Here is a 14,601-nt window from a genome sequence, read left to right as displayed (position 1 = left end):
TCATTCTGATTATTATGACAATCGGCATTCATATATCTGTAAAAGCAGTGTGCTATTTCTACAAGTAGTCTCTTACCACTATCGTCTAGTCGTGCGTCTAATTTCTAAATCAACAACGCACATCGCAATTGTTCTATAAAAAAAAAACTAGCAGAAATAGTAACTCTAGCGCAGAAAATGGGCAGTGGTATTTTGGGATGGCATCGTTGTGATTGAAGAACTGAAGAGTGAAGAGTGGTCACTTTCGTGACATAACTCATCTTAACCCGCGCCCCACGGGGGGGGCTATTTATAGCCCCCCTCCCGTTTTTCTGCAATAACTTCCAAACCGCTTGACGTATCGATGCCAAACTTTCAGTACCTTCGGCTGCATCAATTTGACACCTTGTGTCAAAATTTGAACTTCGTAGCTGCCATAGGTCGGCCGGAAATGACGTCAGAGTGACGTCATGTTCGTCCGATTTCGACGCAAAACATTGAACCACGGCAATCGCTCCCAAGAGCTCAGTTTTTAAGCTAGATCCAATTTCTTTGCATGAAAGGACTCAGAATTGACCGCGCTATCAAACTGCTATCTCGGATTTTCAAAATTTTGAAAATTTCGAAAATTTTATACAATAATATTCAAAATTTATATTTTTATATTTTTTTCAAAAAGTTTTTGACTTTTCGAAAAAACCGGAATATATGTGACAGAACGCATGATTATGACTAACTCTAGCAAGTTTTAGCTAAATATCTTCAAAAATGACCAAGTTATACGCATTATTGCAAAAAATTCACAATTATTAATTTTTCAAATCAATTTTTCAGTACGTATTTGACATCGTACACCAATATAAATGGCACCATCGTGTTCCTGAGCTCAAACTGCATCCATTAGACACCTTTTTTGTTGAAAAATTTTAACTTCAAAATTTGACCTTTTTTTGACCTGAAAGTGACCTGACCTAAGCTAAATTCGACTCAAAATGACCTTGAATGACACAGACGACATCAAATTCGAAATCTATGGCCTAAATGGACCATAAAACATGTGTCACGTGACCGACGCATGATATAATATTTTCGTGACCTGTGATGACCTGACCCTGACCTGAAAATCAAAGTACAAGTTTGGTACCATCAAGGTATCTAGAGCATCTGTTCACGAGTGTGGAAACCAAAAATGAGCCTGATCTGACTTGTAAGACGGCGGCCAGAGTCCAAAATGTGAACAAGCCAAAGTGCTAATAATTTTTACTTTGACCTGACCTGTGACGTCATCGGTGACCTCGAGGTCAATGAAATTAGGTTTCGCTCTACAGTTTTTCCGGGGCTATCAGACGCCGTTTGAATTTTGACGATCGGCCCAGTAGTTTCGGAGTTAGGAGGGGGGCTATGAATAGCCCCCCCCCCCCCCAGTAGGGCGTGTTATACACAGACCCCAGTGGGGCGCGGGTTAACAGATGCACGCTTGGACAATATTAGCCGTTTTCACGACGGCCATCTGGTACACATTTGGTGCACATCTGGTACCGATTAGGTGCAGATTTGGTCAAATCACGCTCAGTGTGTTTCTTAGCAGCTATCAGCTAGGGTTGCACTACATAATTGCTTGCTCGTGCCGTATGAGTTCCAGGTCATCTGCCTGATAACTCGTCGGAATTATTAGGCATGTTTTTACATGAATGCTGAAATTTATTTACAACACAAGTTCATCAACAGATACCGGGAGTAAACATGTTCCAGAGGCAATTATTCATCCATGCCGCAACAACATAGCAGAAAACTTGCAACGGAAATGACAAGCAAAACGTTCTGGATGTCACTGTTGGCTTCCGTCGATATAGCCGACATAACTCGACCTCTTATACGACGTTGAACTCGACTATCAAAAATGGTGCGGTCCAGCCTAGCGAGGGCTGGCCTTAATATATTTTGTATGTTTATATGCTTATACATTCATATGTGTATTTTATTTCATTTCCGTTAATCGCAAAATTGCTCGCAAGGCGGCCAACTACTGTAGCATGAGGTCGGATAAGGTTATTCCTACAAAAATGATTCAGATGGTTACGGAGCGAGCGAAGCGAGCGTAGTCTTTCCTTAGATTAACGGAAATTTCTGAGTATGAGCGGCCGGCCGGCCGGCCGGCCGTGCGGACGCTTTTGCGAGGCTTATATCTCAGCAACCACTTGACCGATTTACACGCGGTAATTTTTGTAGGGTAGCTTCATTCCTTCTACCAAGTATTGGACTATTCCCGATGCATGTGGGTGACCCCTTATGCACGTGCCACGTGCAAAACGAAGAGGTGTCACTTTTGTAATTGTTGCAATATCTCGGTAACTACTTGGCCGATTGCGCTGAAAGTTGGCATGTAGGTAGGCACCCACTAGGCAATGCATATCCATGTGCCAGAGTTGGGGTGCTGCTGCACGTGCGCACGTGCAGGGGTCGTTTCCAGATCTCGAGAACGGCTGGACCGATGGCGCTCAAATTTGGTGCACGGTTAGGGACCAGTTAGTAGGGTGCCGTGCACAAGTCCGTTGGGACCCATTTTGCACGTGCGCACGTGCAGGGTGCCGCTTCCAGATCTCGAGAACGGCTGGGTCGATTGTGCTCAAATTTGGCACATCGCTAGAGACCGGTTAGTAGGGTGCCGTGCACAAGTCAATTAGAGGTACCCCCTTGAAATTTCGCACGTGCAAGGCCCACCCTCTCGCTCGCTCCGTTAGTCGCCCCAAAAGGCGTTATACTGGTTATATAACACGCGACATGTCCGGCGAAATACGCACAACCGAATGTGGTTAAACGACCACTCTGACTTACACTTACATATGGTCTTAACTACCCAATAAGGCATATACAGAATTATACACTACAAAGTCATGCAAAGAAATCATTGTGCGCGCACTTGAACAAAGAGTTCATAGAACCTAACATTCCGGTAATAAAATCGACTGACAAGTAAGGCACTGTACCATAAGGCACCGTAAAGCGGCCCAATTGGATGCGTGCGAAATACACGTTACAAGTCCTTGCCGCAGTTAATCGACTACGTGAAAGCGTTTCAGCGATCACGGGACCACTATACGCCTCTGAAGATGCTGAATGGGCCCATCGCCTACGCAAGGCGGAGTTGGGGATACATTACTCACTGTTCAAGTATATACAAAACAGGTATAATACAGAAAAGAATAGACACAATTGCACAATGCACATTGCACACCCTACATACAAAGTCTTGAAATAAAAATCGCCAAACATGGCTGATGGCGCGGGCCTTGCGCCAGTCCATTCAAAGATCTTCGGCTAAATTTGAATGCAGTAAGATGAAAATATATAATTGATATCTAATTCACTATTTGCATTCGAGACGCTCTTCTGCTGCCTATGTGGCAGCAGAATAGATCGGTTTCGTCATTGGAATCCGGGTGTCTCCGATGTAGGTAATTTCCACACCGTCTGGACGGATCGCCACTTTCTTGACATCACCGACCTTTGCTCTGTCGCCGGTCCCTGGAACACGAGACGAAAGGAGAGGTCAGCTTCGCCATCCTTTAGATAAAACACCCACGGTACTCGCTGGCATTCAATACTCCGTCACAATACACACTACCAGCCGTTTTCGCTAGGCAATGGGAGAGATCATGAGAGTGAAATATTTGCGGTGATGAGTAAGGTAAAAGTTTTACGATTTCATTCAAATGTTTTACTGAATACAAGTCTGAAGACAGAACAATATCAAAGCTAGATATGGAATATGGATGCCTCTTTAAAAAAGGAAAACAGCGTTGATGTGCGGATATAATGTAGCATGTAAAGCTTTAACCCTCGCCGGCCGAGGGGGGGGGGGGCGGGTGCCGCCCCCCCCCATAGGGTTTTTTCGCGATAGCTCCGAACACGCTGGCGATAGAGAGCTGAAACTTGGCATACCTGACCTTTGATCCAAGCCGGATCTTTTGACACCAACCGCATTTTTGGGTCAGGTCAGGTCACTGACCTATGACGTCATAAGTGAACCTCTGCACGGTCTTCAGATGTCGCAACTTCGCAACGCCCTCACTGCCAGAGGAGATGTCACAGGGAAATGAAACTTGCAGGATCTAGTATCCATTATGAGTCCCACAACTTGTATATCTCGGATTTTTCCTAAAGGTCATATGAGGTCAGGTCATTTTCGTGACCTCACCATTATAAGTCAATGGGGAAAAATGAAAACTGCTATTCTGGCGCCGGGAACGATCTCCAACTATCTCAAGCACACAGAATCGTGATTTGATGCACTCCTTGCAAGGCTAGATGCGTCACTTTTGCAATGCTGACCTTGCGTGACGTCATTTATGACGTCATCAAGGTCATATTAGTTTTTCGTCAATAACTCTTGATCAAATTGAGCTAGCGAGTCGGGAAAGCCACCAATGGACTCAGGAAGACCTGCCGAATCGAATGATATGCGACATGACCTCTTTCGACCAACTTCGTGACCTGGGGGTGCTGACCTGACCTTGACCTGAGGTCAACACCCCAAGTTGACCTGACCCGGACAAAAAGTATATCATTCGACGCGCCTGAGCGAGACGAACACGATGCTGCTAAAATCGGCGCTCTGCGGCCATTTTTTGCGAAGTTATTCACCAAAAACTGAACCGTACCTTGGGGCACTTGACCTGACCTCAGAGGTCACCGGTTGACCTAGGACCTTAAAATCGGGTACCAATCTCTGCGTCTCGTAACGGCGCACACGCTCGTTTTTTCCGCGACGCGCTAGCTCCACCAGCGGCGAAACGGCGAGGGGGGGTCGTACCCGCCCCCCCCCCCCTCGGCCGGCGCGTATGTAGAAAACCAATAGGTCCGGCGAGGGTTAAGTTTACGCTCAGTGACTTATTTACATCACCGGGGCATCGGGGGAACTTGAAATTACAGTTAGTTCGCTGCGCTGGGTAGCATATGACATTTATATGAAATTAGCACAAACATCAGAAAATTTACATCGCCCCATACACATGTCACTGACGTCTGACACCGCTTCCTTGCACTCGCTTACCCAATACGTCGGGTGAGGCGTAGCTTCCCCTGGCCAGGCGTATCAGGTTCCATACCAGCAGGCATAGGAACTCGAGAATTTCAGCCACCATTATGATGGAGATGCCCAGGTAAAGTGACATGGCACCTCCTAGGCTGCTGAAGAAGGAACTATACTGCAAACGATAAGAGAATAAGGCTTGACACATCCACCGAGAGCCGAACTATGAAGTATCTATGCTTACATTTTATTTTGTTTCATTTTTGTAGACAGAAATCATCAGGTAAAAAAGAAACACTGACGAGGCCCTCCTTTTTCATTCCTACATTTGTAATCTGCGTCAACTATTGAGGCAATTTTGAACCGTGTTGACCAAAACAGCAGCAATAATTATAACAACAACAACAATAACAACAACAACAACAACAACAACAACAAATTATCACCTACCGTATAAAACTCGGATTGGGTGAGAGCCGCCGTGTTGAGTGTCTTAAAAAACACCTTAATCTCGAGGATGTTGGAGGCCAGCTCTTTCCGGCTATCGGGTGTCAGTCCCCTGATGTCGATACCCATCTGACTGGCCGCCTCGATCTGTCGAAACCAATAAGAATCTTGCAGAACATTCATCAGGGTCATGCTCGCTGGTGCCTTGGTGCTCTTAATAAGTCTCTATTTCAAAATTGTATCGTTGCATTGCATTACCTACTCGTAAGAATCTACAATACCCATCCACACAACTTGTAGTCCCAAACATCATGACGTAGTACTGCTCTTATTTACAAAAGTAACCTTTGATAACCTTGCAATATTCAGCTGTTAGAATTCTATCCATGCACGTTTATGCGACAGTAGGTCGGTAAACCTTCGGGTGTTTATCAGGATTAATGGGAAATTAGTGGCACGACACGAGGTAGCGACGGCGACACGTGAGACGCAGATAAGGGGAGCTGTATGGGAGCGAGGAGGGACGTGGCCGGGCTGGGCGCAGTGGGGATGGGAGGGGAGGGAAGAGGGGGAGGGTGGTTTACGAGGGGCGGGCGCGGGAGACGTTGACGGGAGGAGTGGACCAGTGCGAAGAGTGACGGAAATGAGGGCGGACGTAGTTGAAGAGCGATTGATCTAATTTTCCAGTTGTACGCGCCTCGAACTTTGGTAAAAAGCGTTTGGGAATCGGTAAACATGCCTCGAGACATTGAATATATATTCCTTATTGTCAACAGTCAATCGTATAAATGGCAGTGCATGAGCAGCTAATTAGTCGGTTAATTTGTATCCCGTTCTGTGAAAGTGCTCCTAAGACATTTAAACAAAACGCTGGGGTGGTATATTAGACGCGCTAACGCAAACCCCCACCCACATACACACATGCACACACATGTCGCTTGACGTGACGAATTGGAGACACATTCCCACCAATTATGCATATCCACAGCGCCGACACCTACTCGCATTAACACACCAAAGCCAACCGACCGGGGTCATTAAACCAGCGCCATCAATGACCGAACGCATGGCGATCACGCCAGCCCAGCGGCGCAGGGAGGGCTCGGGTGACCCTGACCCAGCGCGGGGGTCCCACGCGTCTGTCAGTACCGCGGGGACCATAGCCACCGACGGGACAACACAGCAGGACGGCGTCACAGCGCGGGGAGCGGGAGTGTCGGTGGTGTCGGAGTTCTGCTCACATCGCCGGCGAAATTGATTACAGACGCTTATCAATAGTCGCGTTTACATAGCATTTTTGACGACGCTCTAGCTCATTTATTTTGCAATAATTTCGATGCAGTGATCTTTGCATATTTAGAGGGGATAATTTTGTAAATTGTATAGCACCATTGGCATATTTTGAAACATAACGGGAGGGGCTATAAGCTTGCAACAATCCCTATGTAAGCGGGGCTAATGTTTCGTTAGCGAAATGATGCATGTTTGCAGCCGTAGATAAAACGGCATGCATTAAAGCGAACAAATATGCACTATGAGGACACTGGAATTAATGTGTGTTGAGACTTTTACGGCAGTATGGTGCTTACTGCTTCTTCAATTGACAGGTTCGAATAACGGCATACTCGATTGACGTAATAGTTTAAATCTCCAATTTTGAGCCAAAAATAATTTATAACCGTAAGGTGCCGCAGCCGAAACGTACATAGCACATACTACATAATGTCATAAGCATGTCCGATATAGCCCTACCAAAACATTTATAAAGTCTCTTACGATCGTCAATAGCCGGAGGGACAGATGTATTTACGTACTACTGACTATAGCGTTCATCCGTTCGTAAACGGCATTGTGTGAAATGACGCAGATGGACAGGGTTTAACCATAACGGATGATAAATCAACAGCAGAAATCAATTATGTCCGTTAGTCAGTCAGTGGACAAATAGCAGAAAAAAACACGAAACAGCGAGCGTCGACCTAGGGACAAACATAAGAATTACTTTGATTAAAAGCGAAGCGGAAGTCGCGATCGCTGGAAAGCGGCGTTGTCGATTGTCCGATCGTCTGTGTTGGAGGGCCAAAGCGCTGACTAGTCGATACAACATGCAACAAACCAGTTTGGAAAACAAACCACAGAAATTATTATGGTCGAACAATTTAAAACAGTAGGCAGTCTCGCATAAAACATGAACACCGAATGTTAGGGATTAGAGCCGCTTCGGTGCATGCGGCGAGCAATAACAGTGCCTGAGATTAAATTAAGTGTGCTCAGTTCCCAGAATACGAGGCAGTAGCATGTCAGATAGATTGCCGAGCTTGTGTGGTATGTACTCACCAGGTAGACGTCCCGCGGCCACTCGGCCATCGACTGGAACGTGTTGAAGGACCTCTCGAAGCAGGCCGACGGACAGTGGCAGGTGACGTCGCCGTTGTCAAACTTCTGCTGGATCGAGTTGGTGCACTCGGTGTCGTTCCCTGTCAGGAATACAGATTAGCTGCCGAGTCTATAGCTCTATAGCTCGACTTACTAATGCTTCTTAACCCGGCAGTTGCTGGGGTATTTCGCCACCCACCGTTTGCTGGGGGGGGGGCGTTAAACGCCCCCAGCCGATAACTCGAGAACCAATAGGCGCAGCGAAACGCACGAGGCGGCAAACGAAAGAGCGCGACGAGACGCTTCAGATGAGTACTTTAAAGTTGAATTTTGAGGTCACAGGTCGGGTCAAGGTCAGGTCAAACACCTGAAATCGGGCTTTCAGTAGCATGGTCTTCAGGACTTCGAAATGGGCGCCGCTCGCCATAAACTCTGTGAAAACGGTGCACAATCCATCTTATAAGGCCTACAAGAGTGTCAGCTCCATGTAGGGGTCAGTCAAGCATAGGTCAGGGTCAAGGTCAGGTCAACCGGGTAGGCACATATCCCCGAAAATCAAAACTGATATTTGCAGCCTGTGACACATGTTTTATAGGTAATTTTGGGCGTAGAACACGATGGTGACATTCATTTTATCATATGTGTACGTGTTTGGCTCAAAAAGTTCAATTTAAGAAATTCATGTATCATGGTCGTGAAGTAGTCACGAAAAATTGCCAAGGTTCAGTTCAAGATTATGGAACATGCGGAACGATAATCAATAATCGAAGATAGCCATTTGATTGATCATGGTATTGGCAGTCTAATGGCGTTTACGGCATGTCTGTATGTCTATTCTGTGATTTTATATGATTTTTTGAACATATGCGGTTTTTGGTCGAAAACTCAGAAATCATGACGTCACTAAAACCTCGATATCTCAAAAATTTTCCGACCAATTTTTTTGAAACTTTGTCACAATAAACTTCAATCGATTCCCTACAGGTACAAAAAATTTGGCGCGCCTGCGGCGCGCCGTTTTTATGCTATGGCCCGGCGAAAAAAGTGGGGGCGTTTAACGCCCCCCCCCCCCAGCAACTCGCGGGTTAAAAGCGTGTTTGCCTAAAATAGATAAAGACGAGTGTTTGCCCAAATTTATCAGGATACCAACTCAAACGCCGAACAGCAAAGGAAATTTCCAAGAAAAATATAAAGACGGTGCAAAACGGTCGTCCACGTTTTATCCTAGACTCACCTTTGACTGTGAGCAGGCAGGGCCGTATTCTCTCCAAAAGCGGCTTCCCGTGTTTGCGGAACGTTAAGGGCGACGGATATTTCGCGTGCTGACAGTCGCAGCGCTCAATAAACAGACTCTGCAGGCACATCTTCTGACAGCGCTGGAACGGAGACCGGTCACTCGATCAGAACATTCCTAAAAATGGCAAAAACTCTGATCTGGTAGCTCTCGAAAGATGTATCATCGCCGATCTTACATTGTGTAACAAATGCCTGCACGCCATCCATCAACAAATGTTTGTGGTCGACTGATTTTTACGAAAGCAGTACTATCATTGAAGTTCATATTTTTTTTTTCTTAGGTTTATAGTTTCGTACCGTAGTGGAGTAGCTTTCTTTGACGTCCTCATCAGTGGGTGGCACGGGAACATATTCTGCGTCCGTCCACTCTGTGATGCATTGGGACTTGTATGGGTATGGCAGCCTTTGAATCGTCAACTGTGGAGTGACACATACAATTTCACTGTAACAAGAAGCGTGCTCAAACAGTCCTGAAATGCATATTTCATTATCAATACCTCCGGTAGATTTGCGTCGAAAGAAAATGGCGTGATTAATGAGACATCAATTGCTAAAAACAAATAAATGATTATCAGCAATCAATCATAAAAACATTAACCCGCGCCTGGACGGTGGTTTGATCGTAGCACATCGGTAAGGGACGTTTTTACGCCACCCGCTTCTAACTCAGCTCCCCCAATCAACCGCTGATATTCTATTACCATCCTCTAATAAATGGTTCAATAGATGCCGCCGTATAGTAAGAGATCGAACAACGCAAGAGGGCGTAAAAACGTCCACAGCCGGCAGTCGCGGCTCCGGCTAATAAATCAATCCATCATCTTACAATGCATCGCTATAAAGACAGTCCCTTTCTCTTCATTCGGCCACTCTTTCCGCCACCCGTTCCGCTAATCACTGCTGACACCTGTTACCCACCTGTTCGATGGCGATCGAGGTGGCCACGTTGGGCATCACGCTGAGCCCACTGTCCTCGACATCCGGCTGCTGGTCAGGCTGGTGCACCTGCACGCGCGCCCCCTTCGTGGCCGTCACCGGCGGGAACGTGTGGTGGTTCAGGTCCAACAGCAGGTCCAGGCCTGAGGCGGACATGACTCAGTCAACAGTGAAAGGATTTCTGAAGGCTGAGGCAGGAGCCTTTCGAGGTTCCAGCACCAAAATGAACCTATAAATAAGACAAGAGCGCGCGTCCCGTTAGACCAGTGACACGCTCCCGGCAGTGTCACACTTACTGTACTGCTGTCCCGTTAGACCAGTAACACGCTCCCGACAGTGTCACACTTACTGTACTGCTGTCCCGTTAGACCAGTAACACGCTGCCGACAGTGTCACACTTACTGTACTGCTGTCCCGTTAGACCAGTGACACGCTCCCGACAGTGTCACACTTACTGTACTGCTGTCCCGTTAGACCAGTAACACGCTCCCGACAGTGTCACACTTACTGTACTGCTGTCCCGTTAGACCAGTGACACGCTGCCCGGCCAAGGGGTCGGAGGTCTCCGTCACGTTCGAGTTGAACGTGAAACAGTTCCCGTACTCGGCTGAAGATGTGGTTCGAAACAGGCTGCAAGCGGAGGTTTTAAAGTCAGGACTTGTACACATCACTCGTCGAGAACCAAGAAGGGCGTTAAGCACCAGGCACGGCTATAAATCAAACATCGTGTTTCTACTGTGCCTAATATACTGTGCCTAACTGCCTAATATAAAATTACCGCATATAAATCGGTCAAGTGGTTGCTGAGATATAAGCGTCGCAAAAGCGTGACCATGGCCGGCCATCATATCGCACATCATTCGATTAGGCTGAAAACCTTAGGGTGGTTGCATCAACGTCCCTGGCCTGGCGAGGGATATACGCTGAATCTGTTGGCAGTGGCGGATCCAGCTCAGAGTTGGGAGGGGGGGGGGGGGCAAACCATAACAATTTATCGATTCTTTCCATGCCTCGTCCATAGGCGTGATGTTAAAATTATGCCGTTTGGGAGGGGCAAATGCCCATTTTGCCCCCCCCCCCCTGGATCGGCCACTGTCTGTTGGTAAAATTAGGAACTTCCTTGACTCTTAAGAAATATGTGCTTTGATAGAATTTTACAGTACAAAACGGTGCTTCTCAAATCGCGCTTCAAGAGGTGAATTTATGTAGACGTTTTCCGTCCACGTCTGATCCTTGTGCTTATTATAGTTGTTATAAATCATGTATGGCAGTTGAGCTCTTATGCTTAGATTCAGGACCAGGTACGCGTAAACAAATAAGAATTATATAAAAAAGAGTGGCTATGGCTCTATTACTCACAGTTCATCTTTGCATGACGTGCCCAGGTAAGTACAATCTTTGATGAAGTCTTCCCAAGCTATGCCAATCCTTATTCTTTTAGCTTCCGACAGCATCATAAACTCGTTTAATCTGTGCATGTCTTCGTCGTATGCCTTGCTCGCTTTGAAATTACCCGGATCTAGCTTCCTCACGCGAGACCTTGGATCCTGAAAATGGGACCCATAATTAGTTCAGCTCGCTTGGGAAAAGGGCGTATATCGACTCACTGAAAATTGAAATCATTGTATGGCCGACACGCTGCACTTCCAATAAATCCAATTCGGCAATTCGGTAAGTCTTTTTCGCTTCACTTTGAATGGCATAACGAACCAGACTGGCAATTGGCCCATTACGTTGACATGACCATCTTGGCAATCGAAGACATTGTATGAATCACCTCTGAGAGCGAAAAACTGACGACTACCGCACTGGTTGATATCCGTCAGGGAGGTATCTGATTTGCGTGCTACATACACATGTAAGAAATGGACGGTAAACAACGGACGGGATAAGCGCAACCTGACGGTGTCTGGAGACTAGGGCAATAAAATACACCTAGGCTGGACAGTGGACATGTGAGCGATGATGATTAAACGTTAGGGTGCATACTCCCTGGTTAATTGTCTCCTCACATTTGAATCCTGTAGCTCCGCTTCGATGACGGCTCGCTTCCTCCGCAGCTTTTGTGCCACAACATCGGTGTTGTCTGTTGACCCAGCCGCCCCACCGTCCGCAGTGTCTGCTGATTTCACCGTTCCACTTTCGGTGTTGTCTGTTGATCCAGCTGCAGTGTCTGTTGATCCAACCGTTCCATCACTGACAGTGTCCGTTGATCCAGCCGTTCCATCACTGGCAGTGTCCGTTGATCCAGCCGTTCCATCACTGGCAGTGTCCGTTGATCCAGCCGTGCCATCATTGGCAGTGTCTTTGGATCCAGCCGTGCCATCACTGGCAGTGTCCGTTGATCCAGCCGTTCCATCATTGGCAGTGTCCGTTGATCCAGCCGTTCCATCACTGGCAGTGTCTTTGGATTCAGCCGTTCCATCACTGGCAGTGTCCGTTGATCCAGCCGTTCCATCATTGGCAGTGTCCGTTGATCCAGCCGTTCCATCGTCCGTCGTGCCTGCCGATGCTGCCGTTCCGTCGGTATCGCCTGTTGACCTCAGTACCCCACCGGTAAACGTTTTCGGCTGCGGGCAGGTCGTGTTGCATCCAATAAACCCAAACACCCAATCAAGGTCTTCGGCCATCTCTGATCCACCACCTTTTCGGCGAAGCATTTCTAGCAGTTCTTGTAGCGTTTCGCACTGTTCGCATTCCAGGCAGGAAACAGACTTGTCTGCTAGCCAGCTTCTCGTTACAGTACCAGCCACTATTGTCCATATGTATGGACATTGCAGCCCACTGGGATCCAAACAGCGAAACGACTTGAGGAGTTTGCTGATGTGCCCGTTGTCGGGTTCGCCCAGCGAGGTGCTAAGCAGGCGGCGGCAGTCGATCTTGCTCTGGCTGCAGACGGTGACTGCCGGGAAGTTGGCCGACCTGTCGTACACCACCTCCATCTGCGTGCTGTGCGGGAAGGCGTAGTAGTCCTCGATGACGTCCACCACGTCCATCACCGTCATCACCAGCCCGATGGCGAACAGCACTAGCCAGATGAGCCGCTGCGGTCGCCAATCGGCGCTGTAGGCGTTGGAGAGGCCGCCGACCCCCGTGCGACCCCAATACTGGCGGCCGGTGTCTTTGAGCACGCGTCCGACCGACACCCGGGCGGTCATGGCTGCGACCGCCGACCGTCGGCCTCTGACCCTGCCGACCAGTGGCACCTCTAAATGACCGACCGACCGACCGGCGGCCGCCCGACATGCCCCCTGCTCATGGTAGCCACGGTGACTGAGACACACACACAGCGGAGGTGTGCGTCACGACGTATCGTGTTCTCAGCCCAGTGTTTGTTAGTGTGGTTTGCAATTTGCAAACAATACATTGAGCATTTAACATGTCCACAGACATGCAATCAACGATGTCTGGACTGAAGGATGGTTGTGGAAAAAGGTTTATACCAGTGGTCGGCAGGTCCTCCGGGGTCGTGCCCCCTTTTTTGGCGCCAGGCAGGGCCATTACCCCCACCTACCAGACCCCATTGGTGATACAACCAAGGTTACTGAAACTCCATACTTTTCCGTGACTCTTTGGGTACCATATCTGCGAGAAACCGCAGGCCCCCTCCGCTGCGGTTTCTCGCAAATATCTCAAAAACGTTGGCACGGAGCGCCACCGATTTTTGAAACATTTAATCATACATCGTTTCTGCACATGTTGTGAATATTTCAGACCAGTCACTCAATGTCAGGTCACCAGATCACGTCAAGTGACCTCACCTCAGTAAAGACTGCAACGCCTGCTTTAGCTGCATTGAGTGACAGATCTCTTTCAAACTTTCAGGAATTGATAAAGGCAACAACATGTACAAAATTTGTATCTCGGAGATTTGATGTCGGTGACCAAAGTTCAGGTCAATTTCACGCCCTCTCCCATTATCAATGGGAGGGCGCAAAGTCAATGGTAGAAAATTGAAAGGCGCCTCTTTTGGACCATTGTCATTCCTAACACTGTGACACTCTTATTTACAAGTAAACATGACCGCTGAAACGGAAAATTGCACCCGTAACCCCACTGTATGTCCCTGAGGTCATTTCAGGTCATGAATGGTATCTAACAGCTATTCGCTAATAACTTTTGATAAAGGCATCCCACTTCCCAGAGCGATGAAAATGCCTTAGATGTGCTCAGCTCGACGATACGGATCGACTGATGTGCAACAAAACCTTCGATGCTTCTCGACGGGAGGATCACGATGCTGATAAAAGTGAGCTCTTGCAAGTTTTGAGTGAAAAGTTATTTAACAAAAACTATCAGCAAGCAACGTACATTTTGGCAGTTTTTGTCTCCTGCAGGCTAAACCATCTTCGGTTGAATCTGAGGGCAGGCATCAGAAAAAACGTTAAGAGAGCTATCGAATGCGTTTTTCCGCAGCGCTGTAGCTCTATCCTTTCCTGAGCTATAGGCCAGTTTGTCGAAAATTGTCAAAGGTTGACCTGGAAATTGGCGAAATTTTACGTTCGATGACCTCTGGTGACCTGACCTTTGATTTG

General features: G+C 47.5%; 1 protein-coding gene across 1 annotated transcript; it reads right to left on the bottom strand.

The window, feature by feature from the left end:
* Window positions 1–3,376: 3,376 nt before the first annotated feature.
* LOC122392822 lies at window positions 3,377–13,224 on the bottom strand. The gene is made up of 10 exons (XM_043388122.1): window positions 12,079–13,224; window positions 11,426–11,613; window positions 10,575–10,696; window positions 10,049–10,209; window positions 9,428–9,547; window positions 9,069–9,210; window positions 7,796–7,935; window positions 5,462–5,605; window positions 5,033–5,186; window positions 3,377–3,504 (listed from the first exon to the last, which is right to left on the bottom strand). The coding sequence occupies exons 1-10, from the start codon at window positions 13,222–13,224 to the stop codon at window positions 3,377–3,379; spliced, it is 2,445 nt and encodes an 814-aa protein (XP_043244057.1).
* Between the last annotated feature and the right edge of the window lie 1,377 nt (window positions 13,225–14,601).

This window comes from Amphibalanus amphitrite, unplaced genomic scaffold (assembly GCF_019059575.1).
Source record: "Amphibalanus amphitrite isolate SeventyFive unplaced genomic scaffold, NRLGWU_Aamphi_draft 000502F_arrow, whole genome shotgun sequence".
Taxonomy (NCBI): Eukaryota; Metazoa; Arthropoda; class Thecostraca; order Balanomorpha; family Balanidae; genus Amphibalanus; species Amphibalanus amphitrite.
This window is presented reverse-complemented; position numbering and strand designations above follow the sequence as displayed.